At 42.3% G+C, this 20,235-nt stretch overlaps 1 protein-coding gene across 2 annotated transcripts in view; it reads right to left on the reverse strand.

Moving 5' to 3' along the window:
- The window catches only part of PLXNA3 (plexin A3), a 73,894-nt gene that overhangs the window by 17,996 nt on the left and 35,663 nt on the right, over window positions 1–20,235 (reverse strand). For both annotated transcript variants that reach the window (XM_026711312.2, XM_087925753.1), the window contains 10 exons: window positions 17,501–17,597; window positions 14,194–14,384; window positions 13,122–13,267; window positions 10,702–10,822; window positions 10,381–10,517; window positions 9,386–9,559; window positions 7,404–7,497; window positions 5,400–5,639; window positions 2,850–2,993; window positions 1,522–1,756 (listed from right to left, as the gene is read on the reverse strand). In XM_026711312.2, coding sequence (XP_026567097.2) covers window positions 1,522–1,756; window positions 2,850–2,993; window positions 5,400–5,639; window positions 7,404–7,497; window positions 9,386–9,559; window positions 10,381–10,517; window positions 10,702–10,822; window positions 13,122–13,267; window positions 14,194–14,384; window positions 17,501–17,597 — 1,579 coding nt within the window. The remainder of the gene's footprint in view (window positions 1–1,521; window positions 1,757–2,849; window positions 2,994–5,399; window positions 5,640–7,403; window positions 7,498–9,385; window positions 9,560–10,380; window positions 10,518–10,701; window positions 10,823–13,121; window positions 13,268–14,193; window positions 14,385–17,500; window positions 17,598–20,235) is intronic.

Below are 20,235 nucleotides of genomic sequence, written 5' to 3' on the forward strand. Positions count from 1 at the left end.
CAACCTGCTTATCATCTCTGTTCTCCTGTGCAGGGCAACAAAAGAAGACCCAGCCAATCAGCTGGGACTCGTGAGGCAGAGAATAGATGGGGGCAGGGCCAGTCAGAGGTGGTATTCCAAACTACTCAACATTTCCTCTATCAGTTCTCCAGAACTGGTGAGAACCTGCTGAATACCACCTCTGGTGACAGTTTTTGCTTTTGGGGAGGCAGGGTGGGAGTGGCCTACGCATCACGCATCTGACCTGTGGGCCGCCAGTTTGACACCCCTGCTCTAAAACATTCTGGGCTGAAAATAGTGTTTTATCATTAGGCAGAGCTGCTTTAAACCAATTGGTTCGGGGTGCCATGGTCATCCCCCCACCCAAATCTTTAAGGCATTATTAAGTGTATTTTTCCTTGCCATTAAGAGGTAAGGAGGCTTGTAGGGTCTTCTGCCTCAGATTGCCTTAACAGTTGGTCTCGGATACTATGCAACTGAAGTGAAAATGCCTTTTAATGTGCTCCACTTGGCCATTATGTCCCTTAGGTTAGTCCTGTAGGATGTTCTCTTGGGATTCTGTGTGTGCGCGAGCATGCACACACACACACACACCCTTATGCATGTACTTCTGAGAGGCATGAAAATAAAGTACTATATAACCATTGGCATTCTATTTTTCAGTATGGCCGTTTTTTGTCCAAAATACACATTTGTATTTTTCTATGCAAACAACTTTACAACACAGCCATGTTATATATATTGCACTAGATAGAGGTTTTGTCTAAGCAGAACCTCTTCACTGCTCGTCTCCCCAGCCATCCCTTCCCATGAAGGGGAAAAAATTCAAGGCGATATCAGACTCTTGGTATTATCAAAGCCAATTTAAAGGACTCCACACAATTGCATAGTCAAGCATGGCAGCTTTTGCTAGCAAAGAAAAAGGTAAAGCACTGCCACACTACAAAGAAAAATATATATTGGCTTGCCTGTATTCACTTTGTGAGTCACAGCCGGTGAATTTTGCCTACTGTCTAGTTTTATGGACTGTTCACTTTTGTTAGTTAACGTAAGGCACTGCCACACTGCAGAGAAAGGGATCTTGGCTTGGATTTGTCCAATGTGTGAGTCACAACTTGGTCTGTTGCATATGCAAATGAAAATGAAAATGCAGGAAGGTCAAGGTGCCCTCTCTTCCTCCCCTGCCAAAGTTTAACTCTTGGGAGAGCTGAAGAAGGAATGAAATGTTATGAATTCTTCCATTAATTTGTGTCTGTACAAAATACGTTTTGATGTAAGAATGGGGCGGTGGGAAAGCATCCCTCTATAAGAAGCAAACAAAACTAGCAGGGGGATAAGACTTGTTTACTATGATGTATGAGAACTGCGCCTGTGAATATGACGTTAGTCAGGGCTGTATGCCAATGGAGACATTGATGAAATGTTTCAGCCTTGGAAACAAAGACAATGCCGCTCCCTCTTTCTCTGACCGCTTCTTGACAGTTTTATAGCACTTGCTTCCATTTCCACTCCTGTCAGTACCTTCCTTGCATTCCAGAGCCACCCGTGACTCCAGGTTGTCCATCTGCAGCTGCAGGCGCTTCAGAGTACGGTCTGCATCCCGTGTCTTCCGTTTGTAGGCTACCAGCACCCCAATGATTGCCCCCAGAAGGAGGCTCCCTCCTGCCCCTAAGCCCACCAGGGCTGGCAAGGGCAAGGCTGCCTCAGGATAGATGTGAAGGGTGCCTGGAGAGAATGACAGGCCTCCCACCAGGATCTGCAAGGAAAGGAGAGCAATACTATTTGTTTCGTTTTGTTTATTTTATTATTTTATTTATCCATCCCCTGTATTATTTTTATAAATTGTTCAAAGCAACAAAATACCGAACATGCCTTCTTCCTATTTCCATCACAACAACAACTCTGTGAGGTGAATTGGGAGGAGAGAGAATGGTTGCCTTTCCACGAGAATCGCTTAAGTGGATGGGACTAAGGACCTGTTTTAATTGTCTCTTCCAATTTCGAGCAGTTGGCAGTGAGATACTCTCAATACAAGCAGGTCATTGAGTCTTTCTTTCTTATTCACCCTTTATTTTTCAACCAGCAAGCAGGTCAGGAGTCAGTACCCACAGTTTGGGTGAATACCTCATGTTTCCCGATTATTGTTCATGCCTGTTCATATGGGAGGACTTCCTTATGGAACCCTGCATCTTCCCCTCATCCAAATGTTTCATCTACAGATGTGAATTTGCAGCTGGAAGTTGTTTGTATTTGACAAAGCTGGACATGATTAAAGTCACTTGTGTCGATTTTGAATCTAAGCTATATGTTTTGGGGAATTTTTCTTTCCCCAGAGATTTATCAGGTTTAAAAAATATCATACTAGTAGTCCGCAATAACTGACTCTTCATTTAGTGACCATTTGAAGTTACAATAGTGTAATAAGGCCAGTTTTAAAACCAGTCCTTACATGTACAATTGTCTCAGCATCCTGTGTTCCCATGATCGCCATTCAGGCACTTTGCAACCATCATACATTTACAACTATTGCAGTGTCCCACGATCAAATGATCACTGTATGTATGCTTCACAATTGGCTTGCAATAAGCAGAGTTAGTGGAGAATGTAGAGGTGAAATCACCACTTGTGATCAAGTGATTTTCCACTTAGGAATCAAGGTGCTTTAGCAACAGAGCTCCAGTTCCTATTGTGGTTCCTAATCGAGGACTACCTGTATTAGGGCATGTAAAATGTCATCAACTGCACAAGTTCTGATCTGCCCACGACCTTAGTGATGCTCTCCAGAATGGAGGTGAATGGCTCAAGCCACGGAAGTCCTTTACTAAGCCCCGCCCCCAAATCAATTGTACCATGACTGGCTGCTCTCCAGTTTGGCTTGGCGAATCACACAACAATTGGGTTTCTGAGACAGTCAGGGTGCAAGGTTCTCCACCAATCAGCACTGTGTAGTTGAGTCGTGTACTGCCGGATACTGCAGGGATCAGATTCCGGCCCTGAGAAGAAAAACACAGGAAATATACAATTATACCACCCTCGGTTTAGATTTGGGAGATAATTTAATGTTTAAGAGTCACTGCGAGACTAGGGCAGGGGTGTCAAGCTCAAGGCCTGCGGGCCAGATCCAGCCTGCGGGGTGCTTAGATCTGGCCCAGATCTTCCCAGGGCCTGGAAACAGCAAAGGACTGGCTCATGGTTCCTCTGCCACCGAAAACGGACTCCCGAGCTCTGTTTTTGGCTGCAACAGCCTCCTGCAACTCTCTGCCAGTGAAAATAGAGCTCCCCCAAACTCTGTTTTCACCAGCAGAGGGTTTCAGGAGGCCGTCGCAACCAAAAACAGAGCTCAGGAGCCCGTTTTCACTGGCAAAGCGCTTGAGCCACCACAGACGTCCCCGACATGAGTGATGTCAAGCTGGCCATGCACACCCCAGCCCCTGAGATCAAACACAGCCCTGATATGGCCCTCAATGAAATCAAGTTTGACACCCCTGGACTAGGAAGAGAAACTAGGGGAGAACAGGACTGTTTTCTCATATGTTCTGAAAGACAATATCAACACCCTCCTCCTCCGTTAAAACTGTATCCTGGTGGTTATTGTTAAGAATCTTTACAAATTAGTGCCTGAAGTTGTATCCACACCTCCCCTCTGGCATCCTGTTTTCCTTCTGTGCTATGTCTTTTACAGTAGCTGGTCCCTATGAGCAAGCATTATTAAAAGTTGATTGTAAGCCGTTTAGGCAACTTTTTAATTTTTTCCCCTCTCCTGAGTTGACAGTAAGGAACATAGTATGCAGGGGTTGCCACCAAACTCATAATTTTAAATCCCACGGATCAGAGACCCTCGGAAAATCCCAAAAAAAGTCTGCAGGAAAATTCCCCACCCTGTTGTCCTACCAACCGATCATTCTTTATTTGGGATCACAGGACACCATCTCCAGTTCTGTTCTCAGGGGAAGAGAGAGAAAGAGAGACTTTTGGCTTTATGCAAGGAAAGCAGCAGAAGCAGCAGAAGTCTTTCTTTCTCTCCCCCAAACTCCACCAGAAATGAGTCTTTGCCGGCACAACCTCTTGGAGCAGGATGCCTTACAGGGTCCTAAAGACTCATTTCTGTCAGAGTTTGGGGGAGAGAAAGAAAGACTTTTGCTGCTTTCTGTTGTGGCTCCGATTCCCAAGCCTGTGCTGTTAGTGGAAGAGGACTTGGAAGATGAGGAGGAGGAACTGGGAATGTCTTCCTCCCCAGGACCTTCCTCTCTGGCAATGCCTTCCTCCCTGATAATGCCTCAGGTTTCATCAGACAACCGAGAGGAACAGCCTGAGATTAATCAGGAGGAAGGCATATTGGAGCAGCCCCTGACAGGGAGTCAAGAGGAAGAATGTTGGCTTGATCCTAAGCAGCGTCATAGGGAGAAACGTGAGCAGCAACGTAGGAGGCGTGGGAGGGTCAGAGAATGAGCTGAGTCATTGAGCCACACCCCACAGGGGATAAAAGTGGGTGTGTTGTCGGCTGGAACTTTGTACGGGACAAAGTTTAATCTTACTTCAGGTTTTCTTTGGGAATGATTTTTGTGGTCTGCCTTGTAATTTTCTGTAAGTAGCTTTTTACTTTGTTATCAGTTCAGACTTGGCAGGCAGAGTGTGTTGGAATGCCAAGGACGTTATCAGTTCCAAAGAATTAACTCTGTGAAGTCCTAGCCAGCCTGCCTGCCTGTGTTTGTGTGAGTTTGTACTCTTTCATCTTTAGAGAAAGAAGAAAGGTGAGACAGAACACGTTCCTTGCGTGCAGCAGAAGCAGAAGAAGAAAGAAGCAGAAAGAAGCAGCCCGGTGCCCGAGCAAGGCACGTGGGGCAAGTGGGGCAAGTTCCCCCCGCCCTTTCCCCCCTCCCCTCACTACCTTGTGTTGTTTGCAATGCAAGCGACACACGCCTTGTGTTCCTGCACAGCCTGGGTTAATTGCTTTGGGGGGTGCTTTTGGGGTGACATTTCTCTGTGGACCACCAAAATTTTCTCATGGATCACCAGTGGTCCCCGGGCCACTTTGGCGACCACTGTACTATGCAACATCTCTTGCCCCTTCCTGCAAGCTTCACCTTTCCACTGACAAGGGTAGTCCTCAATTTACAAGCAAAATTGAGTCCAGAATTATTATCATAAGTCATTGCAGTCGTAAGTCAAGGCACCAAGAACGCAGCATTTTTTTGTAGTATTTATTAAGTGAACACCATTGTCGTTAATTGAATCCATTTTACCCAATTGCCTTTTTTTTGGCCAGAAACTGGAAGTAAATGACAGAAACTGGCAGCAAGCAGGTTCTAGAAAGACTTGTATTTTAAAACACTGGGAGAACCACATTACAATTATTACAGTTATATTTTCAAAGCCCCAACACAGAGTTGCTTCAATACCTTGAGGACAACGTGGGATCCAGGTTTAATTTCCAGTATGCCACTGGGCCCAAAAGTCTCAAAGGTCGGGTCTGGATAGTAGGTAAAAGCAGATCGGTTCAGGGTCCGGGTGGCAGCCACATCATCCAAGAGGAAGCCAAACTCATCAGGGTGAGCACCACCAAGGGGTAGTGCCTGCTCCTTAGGTATAATGCCTGGGGCCTTGCACAACATTATGGAGTCATTTAGCACTTGGCAACTCTGTAAGGAAACAAACCAGAAAAAAACACACAAGCCCCATAGAGGGTATCCATCAGCTCTGCCCTTCTAAGATCAGTTCTCGTCCTGTGCCTGTTCTTAGGCAAAAAAATGCATATAATTATCTTTGCAGATGGATCTTTGCATTGTTCTTAGCTTTCAATTATACAGTATGCGTCTTTAAAAAAAAATTATTGAATTTTTATTACATTAAAAACAAAAATATATCACTCAATAACAGCTATTTGTGGTGCTTATCGTATAACAATCATTTGTGCAATATTTACAGATACCAATTTGTGCATAATTATATTCTTATTCTATCTATATTCTATATTTAATAATTACCTATCCTTAATCTGTCTCCAATCTATCCAGCTATACCATTGTTCCCATACCTTATAAAATATTATAGCTTCCTTATCTTTTAAACTCAGGGTTAGTTTATCCATTTCAGCACAATTCATAACTTTTTGTATAACCAGTTTCTCTGCAGGTATAGATGGCTGTTTCCAACATTGGGCAAAGGCGATCCTGGCAGCAGTCAGCATGTGTAATAATAAGTATTTTGTGCTCTTTATGTATGTTTTTTTTGTTGAAAAAAAAATGCATCTTTTTAAGGAGTCCAATGCTCTGGGCATCCTCTATGTATTTTGCATTTGAAACCTATTTAAGAGTAACATTTACTTGCTAGGAACTAGGAACCCATGAACAAGATAATCACATGGTGGATGGCCTTCGGATTGTATACAGTTCTGATTTTATCCATGCACCATTCAATACTTTAGCAGGGCCCATCGCCACATGGATCATCTCAACATAATCAGTTAGATCCTTAGGGGACCTGCCACATTCTAACATTATATTGTATCTTGGAAATATATATTCTTTTTTCTCTTGGAGTAAGACAGCGTTCTTATTTTTAGATCTTGTCATTTTTATTTCTTGTCTGTCCTTCAAGAGAATTCTAAATTTATGGCAGCGGGCTGGTGATAATTTTTGGTCATTATTTGTGAGGTCACTGACAAATAATCTATCAGAGACTACAAACTAAGAATAGTGCTGTAGCACTTAGACTTATACTGTAGCAATAGCATTTAGACGCTGCTCCATAGTGCTTTACAGCCCTCTCTAAGTGGTTTACAGAGTCAAGATATTTCCCCTAACAATCTGGGTCCTCATTTTACCAGCCTTGGAAGGATGGAAAGTCAAATCAACCTTGAGCCGGTCAGGATCGAATTTCTGGATGTGGGCAGTTAACCTGCAGTACTGTATTCTAACCACTACGCCATCATGGCTCATTGCAGGGCCAACTTTTCTTCCATTCACCCTCTTTCTAGAGATTGCCTGTTAATTTTGATCTTAATTGCAGCTGGTTGTACACAATGGACAGGTAATAATTTTTAGTCAAGGTCATTTTGGGACCTTGTGAATAATCTACAAAATAAGAAGGCACACTGCAAGGTCAACCTGCCTTCCATTCACCATCCTTCTAATCAGCGACTCCCTAAGTTAATTTTGATTTTAACTGCAGTGGGTTGTACAGAAACCCAGAAGAAGAAATTGCCCAGTACTGCAGAATGGTCTGATGTCACATTGAACCTTGGAATATTGTGATAAATAAGGACTCTGAAACTCTCCCCACCCCCATACAACAAATTAATCTACAATATTCCTGGAAACACCATCTCTTGTTCTCTCTTTGTTCCTTATGCAAAGATCTAAACTCTGATTCCACTAGGTTTTCATCTACCACAGAAGACTCACATTGATGGTTTCTATCCCACCATAAGCCGCCCGAACCCGTGGTTCCTGAATTGTTAGGAGGTGGGTCCCGCTCACTGTGAGGCTGGTGCTACCACTGTAAAAAGAGGGGCAGAAAAGAAACCAATGTTTTGGTCTGCAAACACTAAAGGGAAAAACATAGCCAGAGAAGAGAAACTTAGCATTTCCAGAACACACAGTGCCGGCTAGTCCCCATTTTCATGATGCCATCGCGCCGGGGTACTTCTATAACCATGGTACCTGGGAGACATTCACATCTAGAACTCAAACTATACTTTGCAGAGCATAAATAGTCCAAAAGAAATGAGTGGAAGAAATTTACATCCAATAAATTGAATAGGAAGAAAGGCTCTTCAACATTTGCCTTGCTTCCTTCACTTCATAATTCAATTTTCTCCAGACCATCTTTGAAAGTTCAGATGTTTAAGTGATGGGGGAAAATAACAATGTTTACATTCCACAAGTCTCTGCACACATGGGCCTGTCTATCATCATTCCTATTATATAAAATATAAAAATGCTCATATTTTTCAAGTCAATATATGACCTTACAATTGCCAGGTATTATTTTTTCCAGCTTCTGTAAGTTGCATTATGCATCTATAATACTGAGATATCCTTTTCTGCATTTGTAATACCATTCCTTGCATTTTACATAAGACACCTGTGTATACATATACATGTACATATACATGTACATATACATGTACATATACATATACATGTACATATACATATATAGATATATATGGTATTCAGCTTTTGTTCGGGTATTTTCCCACGTCATTATAGTTGTACTTTAAAAGCACAGCTATAATGATGTGGGAAAATACCTGAACAAAGCTGAATACCATACATGTAAGTACCCGCAAAAACTTAAGAAAACATATACCGTGTTTCTCATATAATAAGGCTGGGTCTTTTTTTTTTTTTTTTGAGCCCCGAAAAAATGGCTAGGCCATCTTTTCGGGGGTGACTTAATTCCCCCCCTTGCATCTTCGGGCGGGCAGCGACAGCTTGGATGTTGACCTCGGCGTTGGTGAGGTACTTCGTATCGGGGTCAATGCAGGCAGCACCATATCTGGGTGTGCAAGAAAAGTACTTCCTAACAGCAAGCCCCCCCACCATTCCCCCCCATTTCGCATGTTTTAATATAGGCCTTAATTTGGGGGGAGGGGCTTAATTTCATTTCATGCCTATAAAACATGCTGGGACTTCCTATTGGGGGAGGCCGTATTGTTAGAGAAACAATGTGTGTGTGTGTATGTGTGTGTGTATGTACACAAACAATATATGTGCGGATATGAGTATCCATCTGTATCACCATGAATGTGAAACATTTACGCCAATAAAAGAAACTGGAAGATATAAATGAATATACAATACTTTCCACATCACCCTAAATGAGTAAGTGAAGCAGGAGATCAATGGCAAAAAACAATAGCCATAAGTCATTTTTCTAGGAAAAATCTATCTCCAAGAGTAGGGAGGAGAGCTGGATCCTTCCAACAGGCCTGGAGTATATAAGGAGATGCAAGAAATTATCAAGTTTCTTTAAAAAAGCAACCCAACCCAAAGGACTCCTTCAGATCAGGTATGATACCTGGTAGCTATGTGACTATGCTGATGCTGCTTTTGTTCCAGCAATACAGAAGTCGATTGCTAATGTCTTCTTCTGTGATAGTTTGGACTTTCCAGTCTAGCCTAAAACCCGGGATTTCTCAGCAGCCCTGTCTACAAGTCTGACCCTGCTTAGCTCTTTCCAAGATCAGCCAGAGTCTGCTATACGCTCTGGATGCTGTCGCAAAACTCCTGTTTAAAGGGGAACCTGATGTATTCAGGGCAGAAATAACAGGGGCTCTCTGAGAAAACATGCTAGTGTGAATGTTAGCACGTTCCCTCGGGGAGCCCGTTATTTCTGCCTATCAAAACCACACAGGACTGTCAAGAGGCTTATCACTTACTTTGCAATACTCCAAGCAGGCTCTACGGCAGTGACCACTGGGTCGGGGCTATAGCGGAAGAAGACTGTCCCGTTTGTGCTGATATTGGCACGGTCAATGCGAAGACTGAGGTTGGCAGGACCTGGGCCTAATGCCGAGGAGGGAGACAGGCAGACAATCTCCCCTGCACTACGCCTTGGGAGAGCAAGGAAGAAGGGAGCATTAGAAGCGTGACTCCTAATAATAGCCTCGACCCCCATAATAAAGCTGTAAAATGGTCTCCCTCCCCCTTGCATTTTTCCCCCAACAGTACACAGGCTCCTCTGTCACTGCTCCCCATTTCCTACCCCATGATCTCTATTTTCCCTTCCACTTAGATAATACCTAATCAGAACTCCAGGAGCTTCCTGGCTGAGCAGGGCCTATATCTCTGCCTTCCCAATTTAACAATTTCCCTACAATCCTACACTGATTCTTAGACCATTTGCTTTCCAAGGAGACCAGTGTCTATGAATATTAAGTGGCCCACAGTAGATCTTCCTATTGTGTTTTTCTTGATACTTAGAGCCATTTTCCCTAATTCTTAGCTAGTATGGCTTTATGATTAAAATTAAAGCACCTGATTGAGCAGTGCTGGTCACAATATCATTGGGTCATATAGTCTGCCTAATTATGGCTTGTTGAATAAACCGTAGTGCCATAATTCATACAATATAGCTGCCCACAAACCATAAACTATAAACCTGAGTCTAGATTTCATACATTACGTTAAACCAGGGCTCTCCAAACTTGGCAACTTTAAGACTTGTGGACTTCAACTCTCAGAATTCTTCAGCCAACATAGCTGGCTGAGGAATTCTAGGAGTTGAAGTCCACAATCTTAAAGTTGCCAAGTTTGGAGACTTCTGCATTAAACCAAAAATGCTAAGCACAACGCTAAGACCAAGCACTGCAATCTTTTGTGGTTTTCCAGAATTCAAAAAGATACAACCTTCCTGTTGAAACCCAAATAATACCTGATTAGGCGACACGGTGCTCCCCGGATTGCAACTGTGACATTGCTCCCAGCATCCAGATGGTTTCCTAGGAGGCTGATTTTTGTCCCACCTGAGGTGGGACCTCGTTCTGGGTCCACCCCAAAATAGCTGGGGGTCTACAGAAGACAAACATCATTATGAATTGCCTGCTTCAAAAAACAAAACAAATTCTCATTCTCCAAGAAAATCAACCTACCTCCTGGACAAAAACCACTCTACTACTCTCTGGGAGTTGTTACTTGCATTATAAATTATCCAGAACTTCAGTAATAATGACTCTAGCCTATAAAAACTGCTTACCACAAAAGTGAAAGGAGTATCCGACTGGGTCCGGTAGTCTGCACTGCAGTCCCCTACGCAGAGCTCCACGGGACCTGGGGGAGGATCTGGCAAAAGTGAGGGCTCAAGTTCACACACCAGCCTAAGGGGAAGGGGTGAGATCTGTCAGAGGAGCCAAGGCCAAGGCACCTAGCCTGCCTTTTCCATAAACCACTCTCTATCCACCACTCTTTCTTCACCCAGCCCCACTTTTCCATAAGCCCCTCTCTACTCATCACTCCTTCTTTCAGAATGGGAAACTCTCTTGAGCAGGCTGGACATAGAGGAGACCTGATTTGCCCCAGAATAGCTTTTGTAAGTTTCCATCGGCCCTAAGATTTCTCTCTTAATGTTGTGGGGATTCAGAAACAGTTGGCACCGTTACCGTTAGCAGTGGGGTCTAGTACACCCTTTGGCATCAGTGGCTCAGAAAGAGGATACCAGGAATACTTTCAGCTGGACCTACTTTGCTCCTCACTCAACTCTATCAGAGGTTGGCACAAAAAAGGAGACCCCCCCCCCAAAGACCTGCCTGTGAGAGAGGGTGGATGGGATGGCACCCCACCTTTTACGCTTTTGCACAGAGGGAATTGGATATTCCCAGGAGTTTAGGTTATGTGCTTTAGGTTGCATGAGACAGTCCCTTCAAACAGCAGATCCTACGGGTGGGAACCAAGACTTGTGAAGGCAGGCAAAGTACATATGTGTAGAGCAACTAGACACAATCCAAGGTGGACAAAACACAGGCAGCCCCTCATAATCCCACTTGTGTTTCCTAGCATGCCAGACTATGATAGCAAAGAAGTTGTTTTATTTTGTGTTTCAGAAGGAAGGATGTAAATGGAAATATGAGACAAATGTTTTTTTCCTATTAAGTCAAATTCCCTCAAATGCCATAATTCAGTCATTTTAACACTCCTTCTTCCCTATTCTGCATCTCCCCTCTCTGGGTGGCAAGAGGGAGAAGTAGCATCTCTTGTCTTTCAAGGACTGATTCCTCAAACAGACTCTGAGACTGAATACATGACATGGGGGAGAAGGGGAAATCAAGGAATTAAATCAGATCCTTTCAAAGATGTTGCAGATAAACTGAAGAGGAACAGGTGATTGCAAGGTACAATGAGTAAGAATGCAAGGCAGGCAAGTCTCCAATCCCAATCTCAACCTTAACAATGAGCTCATTGGCGAGCTAAAAGACACCACGATTTGTGGCTCAAAGAATTATGCCCTTCCTTATTAAGCGCATACGGAGGCTTCCTTTTGCACACATTAAGAAGAAAAGAGCAAAGGGGGTGTATTCAGATCACAGGCACTGTCTCAATTATCCATCTTGTGGTTCCAGCCTGTGTGCTCTAGCCAGATAAAGCAAAACACAAATGGTTTCTCCACTCTGCAAAAGGACAATGCGTTGGTACAGTGAACCAATTCCTACCATCTATTCATCACAATCATTCCTGTTTTAGATAAATTTGATCACAGTGCATGGTTGGGCAGGTCCAGCGGCCTCTTCCCACATCATTTAAGGTAATAAAACCAACCTGCCTTTCCCAGTGCTGTTACAAGGCTCACTGAGGATCAAAAAAGGTAATACACATAGATGTGCTTAACACACCCTGACGTTTTGCACGCTAGTTTTCAAACGTAAAAAGCAGGACAAAAACTGCAAGGGGGATGGGGGGAGGGGAAATTTGAAGAGAGAAGTTAAGGGTAAAGAATATATTAAGGTTCTCCACCCAGCACTTAACTTCAAATTTGATCCCTCCAAGCCAAATCTTTTTTTTGTAAAAAAAAAAAAAAAAAGCTCAAGAAATTATACACGCAAGACAGTTTGGCCTTAAGATAACAGCTATAAAGTGCTGTACACAAATTGAAGTATTAGAAACACTAAATGCCACCTATTACTGGTATATACTCCAATATTTCTCAGTCTATTTTGTGGTAGTTGTTGCAAATGTTAACCAGAAGGCACTACACCATGTCCAGGAACAAAGCAATCCATGCTAACAGACTTCAGCCTTGGCTGTAGTGAAGAAACTGAAATATAGCATCCAGGAGTAGATGTTTGCAGTCTATACAGAAAGCAGTCTTTGGCTTTATAAAGAGCAGTGAAAGAGGAAATGGGAAGCAAGAGATTTTTCACATAATAACTAGTGTTATTATTACAAATAAAGTCTGGTTCCATTGATCTGAAGAAAATGTTCCCTATTCCACCAGGTCCCAGGAAACTGTACCGATAGACCGTATAGGAGTAGCAAATCAGACCCTACAAACAGATAACATGGCCTTTTCCTAATCGTTCGGTTCCTCTCTGGATTCCCTTGTTCTATTCTTAGACTGATCCCAGCTTTTACTCTACAAACTTCCCCTCCCCACCCCCCAAAAAACCAAAATATTTCACCTACCTCTCGGCACTGATGTATTCTGCAGGGAGAGAACTACACCGGACACCTGCTACCCGTACACCGACCTCATAGAAATGAAGCCCTAGGTTTTCACCCCAAACTGTCACCCGAGTCCCACCTTCCTTGGGACCCGTCAGTGGCAATACCTGCAGAAAGAAGGAAATGAAACAAAGAGAGAAGGAAAAGGCATTCTCTGGGGGAAGTAAGGCATTCACAAAGAAGAGTCTTGGAAATATATTTCTTTCTTTTCCTTCTTCTTTCCTTCCTTTATTCCTTCCCTCCCTTCCTTCCTTCCTTCCTTCCTTCCTTTCCTTATTCCTTCCTTCCATCCATCCATCCATCCATCGGGGATACAAGAAAAGATTCTGACACTCATAAAAGTCATACTGAAAGCATCCTTAAGCAAGTCAACCAAAGTGGGAAGTGGCTGATACAATCAATTTCCATGTTCATCAGATACATAATCAGAGGGGAACTGGGCTTATATTAGCCTCCCAAACACTGAAAGACTCTACCTAAGATGTATAAGCTTGAAGTATACCACAAAATGATATTGGATGCCAATGCAAACCAGTGCAAACAGGACGTTTCAGTGAACAGAAGCGATGACAATGTGGGATGATCTCTCACATTTCCATATTTTATAGGTTCTCCTCATTATATTTCATGTCTTTGTAAAATTTCAGGATATAAAGGCAAAGCTGCCAATTCAAAGAACGGTTCAAAGAAACAGTTGCATCTTTTACTGATTATTTTTGGAGCTGGGTGGGTTCTTTGCCTGGTGATGGCGGAAAGACCAAGGCTTTATTCATGGTTGTATTATTTTAATCAGTTATGAACCATCCTGATTTTTAATTGAAGGATGTGAAAAGCCCACGTTCCCCATTCTGTAATTTCCTAGATATGCTGGATTACAAATCCCACCATTCACCATTCAACATGTACCACAATCATGCTTGCTGAGGGATGATACAGGCTGAGAAAAACTGGGATATATATTTCCTAAAGAACGTTAAAAAAGAGAGAGAGAGAGAGAGACAGAATGTGAAGATTAGCTGATTAGGCTTCTTACCTGTGTAATACGAGGGTGAGTACAACGAGCCCCACGCCGACCAGGTGGCACCCAATTTTGCCTGGAAGCTGGACAGTGAGGACGCAAAAGGCAACGGCGTTCAGGAACACACCAACCACACTCATAACGTGGATCTGATTTGAGGCACAATCCACAGCTAGAACGCTGAGCTGAACACTTGTACAACAGTGCTAAGGAAAATGGGGGTGGGGGAATAGAGATAAAATAGTAAAGAATCTACAGACTGCTTGGCACCAGCTGCTATCTGATAATCATTCTATAATCATTGCTGTACCGATCCTACTGGAGGCAGTGCTGAGATAACTTGTAAGATAACGAAGTGACTATTCACATGTTAACTTGTGCTTTGAATGCATCCAGGCTAGTTTTCACTATAGCACAAATGGGATGTCAAACTCAAGGCCCACGGGCTGCATTTGGCCCGCAGGTTCTGGCCCGTGGGGCCAATCTGGAAACAGCAAAGGACCAGTCCGTGATACCCCTTTCTGAGAAAACGGAGCTCTGTTTTCTCTGACAGAGGGTTGCAGGAGGCCGTTGCAGTTGAAAACAGAGCTCGGGAACCTGTTTTCGCTGGCAGAGCGCTCAGGCCACCACAGGCACACCCGACACGAGTGATGAGTTGGCCATGCCCACTCTGGCCACCCCCTTCCACCCCCCCTCCCCAAGGTCAAACACAACCCTGATGCGGCCCTCAATGAAATCAAGCTTGACACCCTTGCTATAGGAGAATGAATTGGACTTGTGCAGGAGAACGAAGTGGCCCATTTTGAAGAGCATCATAGAAAGTGAAGTAGGAGGACAGATGGATTTGTGTCTTACTGAAGTGGCTGGACTTGTTTAAAAAAAAACTGCTCTAGACCTCTGTTGTCCCATGCAGCTGACTGCACTCAGTGATACATGTGGTTTTCAATTCAAAAACTTTAATCCAAAGTGATCTAAAGTATAATAAAACATAATTCAAGAACTGATTTTTTTGTGTGTGCCAATAAAACTGTGTAGAACTTGTAAACAGTCCATTTTCCTACTATAGAAAATGCTCGCATCATCTCTCCACCATGGGCATCAGCCACAAGCTGATCCTTTTAGCAGAATGCTGACTTGATTTAGCAGGTTGAAATTGACAAAGAGTTTTATTTCTACTTTCCCTTTGGCAGGAAACAAGCTGCTTGCCAAACACTAAGCAGCTGCTGGAATTATTATTATTATTTCTTTCCCTGAGAGAGGTGGAATTTTGGTTACTTCCCCCAAAAGGAAATGGAGGGAGCAGCAAACTAGACATATTCCTCTAATTCCTGTAGTCTAAAAAGTATGCATTTTTGTTTTGAACTTGTAACCTCCTCACCTTCACTTCAGCTGCCGCCTTTGTTATATTAAGAAAAGTGCCTGGCTGCAGAATTGATGACCTGTTATCGTGCCACCTTCATTGCTCAGCACAGCATTTTTAATCTAGGATGAATGATGGCTTGGTAGCTAAGCAGTTCATCCTGTTAAAACTGTTCATTTCCACCACCACCCCGACAACCAATATATATAGCATATACTGAAAATGTGTGTGTGAGAATGGGAGTGGGGGAGGGAGAAACTGGGAAGGGATATACTAGCAATTTCTTTCAAAGTTGTAGCAATGTTTCGGCAGAATCTCATCTGCCATCATCAGGCTTGTGTATTGTGTTCGTCTGTGAGTCAGACTTTCACAGTTGTTTCAGTTTTAAATTTGGGGCTAGCCTACTGCTGTGCCAGAATGGTTTTTTCTTCATCCTGATTGGTTGGGAGTCTTGGTCTGTGTTTATTGGTCTTGGAGTTTGCTGTGTTCTGCTTGATTGGTGTTTCTAATATCTTCTGTCTGTTTTGTGGCTTTGTGTGTGTGTGTGTGTGTGTGTTGATTGGCTGGCAACATTGTGTTCCTGTATTGGAGGCTTTTAGTGCAGCTTGGCTCTGAGTAAATGGACGGCTATCATTTGTTAGGAAGCTAGGTTTCATCTGGGTGCCTGGTTGGGGTGTGTTTGAGCTGGAGGTATCGGGCGGATCTGTTTGTGCCCAGATGTTTTCCTGGCTAGTGGTGTGGAGATTTTTTTGTTTGTGAGTGTAGGCTTCCAAATGATTGACAGTCTGGTGGAATCATCTCTTCTATTCATGCTGTCAGGTCTTTTTTCAATCACTATGGCTTCTCTGATAATTCTGTGGCTGGGGTTTTCATCGATGTATCTTAATCATAATTTGGATTTGTGGGTGGCATACTTCCAGCAGACAAAGGGAATGCCACAGTAGTAATGGATGAAAAGACTACGAAACAAAATTGACAGACCTACTCCAAACCTCCACATACAACCCAAATAGCCATAGAGATTGAAAAAAGACCTGAAAGCATGAATAGAAGAGATGATTCCACCAGACTGCCAATCATTTGGAAGCCTGCACTCACAAACAAAAAAATCTCCACACCACTAGCCAGGAAAACACCTGGGCACAAACAGATCCCCCCTGATACCTCCAGCTCAAACACACCCCAACCAGGCACCCAGATGAAACCTAGCTTCCTAACAAATGATAGCCGTCCATTTACTCGGAGCCAAGCTGCACTAAAAGCCTCCAATACAGGAACACAATGTTGCCAGCCAATCAAGACACACACACACACACACACACACACACACACACGCCACAAAACAGACAGAAGATATTAGAAATACCAATCAAGCAGAACACAGCAAACTCCAAGACCAATAAACACAGACCAAGACTCCCAACCAATCAGGATGAAGAAAAAACCATTCTGGCACAGCAGTAGGCTAGCTCCAAATTTAAAACTGAAACAACTGTGAAAGTCTGACTCACAGATGAACACAATACAGAAGCCTGATGATGGCAGATGAGATTCTGCTGAAACGTTGCTACAACTTTGAAAGCACAACTACAATGACGTGGGAAAATATCCGAACAAAGCTGAATGCTAATGGGATTATTATATTTTTGGTATTGCAAAATCAACAAAGGAAAAGAAGATAGGCAGGTCTCTTTCAGACTTGTTTGGAGAAATTGGGCCACAGAAACAATGAGACATGGAAGTATCCTTAGTCTTTGCTTTAAATAGCAGAATATTGTCAACCCGCAGAATTGCTCTGACACATTAAATCCCTGGTATTATTTTATTAGACTAGTTATAATATTATTTTTAATTCCAGGGAACTAGTAAACCAAAATCGATTAGTACCAGCTTTACAGTGATAAACCAAGAGGAATTGTGTGTCCTTAAAACCTACACACATCTGATACCCAGAGCTGGTACCTTTGAATCCTGGTGGTTTGTCAATGGCAAAATCTCCATCCCAAATGACATCGAAGTCCAGAGGGAGTTCCCCCAACTCTTCACCATCGTACCAATACTGAGGAAGAAATAGATGCGCAACAAATTATGAAGATGAAAAGTTAACATGCTGATCTGTAATTACAGGGAACCCAGTAATTGGGTTTCCCTATTGGGAAAACAACAACAAAAGGATAAAAACAGACTTCCTCAGAGCAGAACAAACATTTAAGTACCCCTTCACCCAACAGCCATCTGCAAGGCCCTGAACTGAGTCAGCCAAGTTGTCATCTGTTCTTTGTCTGGATCATAGATGAGAAAGAGCTACAGTATTCAGTAACTGATTAAATTGGGGAATAAATAAATTGCTTCATCTTTATTAACTTCTTTATCATTACAGTATTCAATTTCTTTATTCCTGGTGCTTCCCACAGCCTGTTAAGAGGCCTCTGCAGACACACACCCACAGTTGCTAAGAGAAATGGTGGAGTTTCTATGTCAGATTATATACACATATATTGCACACATGACTAGGTTGTGTGTAGAAGGTCCTTCTCGGTGCTATTAATAGATGGGATGAAAGCAGAAGAAAAATAAAAGCAGTCTTTTACCCTCATGAGTCCTAATGAACATAGCTTACAAAACTGGCTTGGATAGAAGAATACTCTCAGGTTTGTAGCCTAATTAAAAGCTCAACTGAAATAATACAAAGGAATAAATGGAGAAATGTAAGGCTTTTCCCAATCAAATGCATTTTTCTATGACAGTTGATTAGTGCTACAAACAACACGTTTACTAATGGACAGCTGAAAACTTTTGGAATTGAGCATCTACATCTAGAAAATATTCAACAACTTCTAGCAGCCAAAATTAAAATAATAATAATAATTTCAGCCTGGTTTCTTCACCCCTATGGACTATTTCAAAATGATTATAGAATTCAACTGGGGGCGGGGACACCTCAATTATGTACAACAGATATTTCCCTTGTTATAAACTAACCTTCCTTAACCTGGTACTCTCTATGTGTATTCTATCAGTGTCACATCTGGGCAGTCCAGAGTAAAAAGATATAGTTGTTCCACAGTACAGGATTCATAATTGCTATTCTAATCATTTCCCAACATTCTCCAATATTCTCCTGCATTTTTGACAGGTGATCCATATACAATTGATATTCTGCTGAGTATGATCTATATTAAACTTCTGCCATCTTCTTCCCCTAATTGAAAATCAGTAATGCAGCCAACACAGGGATCTTTAAATGAATATTTAGGGTAAAAAAACACATTGTGTCCTGGGCCTGGATGGGGAAAGGCTTCTTTCAAACCACTTATATAAAACTAGTTGCTAATCAGGGTTCCAGATACATAAAAGAGATTTCTCCTTTTCAGTGCTTGGCATGTATATTAATACAAAGTACTGTCAGACATTTTGCTTCTGGATCAACCGATTTTGACTTGTTATTGATGCGCCTTTCTTGCTTTGTTTATGCCTGGTCATTTGGAATTATGTTGCATTGCCTCCAAAACATCTGAACCCCTCCAGAGTCCATCTACCCTCTTTCACATTATTAATGCATGTTAAAAGTAAACAGAACAAGTGCCAGCAACAAATCTCTAATATTTACGTCTATCTAGTGCAAAAGGAAAGCTTTCAATCTTTATTTAAAGCAAACAAAATCCTATATCCCATCAGTATTCTAATACCAATTAATAAATAAATGTGCAGAAATATTCACTAAGCACTTAAGGAGATGGGGATTTTAAAAAAAGGTTTGGTTTCCAAGTACCATCCTCAAAATGTCATAACGCATTATCCTAGAGTAGACTATAGAATCATTAAGTAAAGCACAATGAAGTATCACATTCCTAGTGATTAGATACTGCAGTATTCATTTTATCACAGACGTTCACTGTTCCATATGTCAAGAACATGTGAACCACAATAAAGCGCTTATTGGAAGAGCAGCTTCAGCAAGTGACCCAAGCTATATTGTGGTATAAGGATCTCACATTGCAAAAAAAAAAAAAGAGAGAATGACACAATTACTATAATAGTTAAAAAGAGAGCTATTGAGAAAAAGAGGGGGAAAGGCATTTATCTTCCTGTTGCAATTAAGGGGATGTTTACAAAATCATATTCAGGCACTATCTTTTCAGTCACCTTCCCCATTCAGAATATTAGAATATTGATCAAACAGCTTGACATATTTCAATACACACACACACACACACGCATTCAGATTGAATCCAAGTTCTCACACTGATGAATCTTCGGGTCCAAGCACTTCTGGCATTTTCTTAACCATGTACCGTATGCAAAAAACACAACAGAAATGGCTGCCTTCCAAAAATAAGCCAAATTTCCAACTGGGAGTAGACCAGTCCATGTTGCCTTTACTGTAAAGCACCAAGGAGATAAAAATGTAACCTCAGATGCATGACATATAAGCTCTCTTGGCTTGATTGCCATTCCTCAGACGGAAGATGCTTTATCAGCAATTACGGCGGAAAAGTATGACTCACTGTGAAGAAGTGTGTAAAAGCCCACAGAAAAATGACAGTCTAACCTCATAATAATAAAATGTGCAGAAGTGAGGTAGTTATTTGCCAAATACTGAAATTAGCAGAAACAGAAGTCACCCAGAGAAAATGCCAAACCTCAAGAAGCAACTCACTGGGAGAATAATCGAAAGAGATGGGAGAAAACCGTTC

This window comes from Pseudonaja textilis, chromosome 2, assembly GCF_049901715.1.
Source record: "Pseudonaja textilis isolate UNSWEBS1 chromosome 2, rPseTex1.2, whole genome shotgun sequence".
NCBI lineage: Eukaryota > Metazoa > Chordata > Lepidosauria > Squamata > Elapidae > Pseudonaja > Pseudonaja textilis.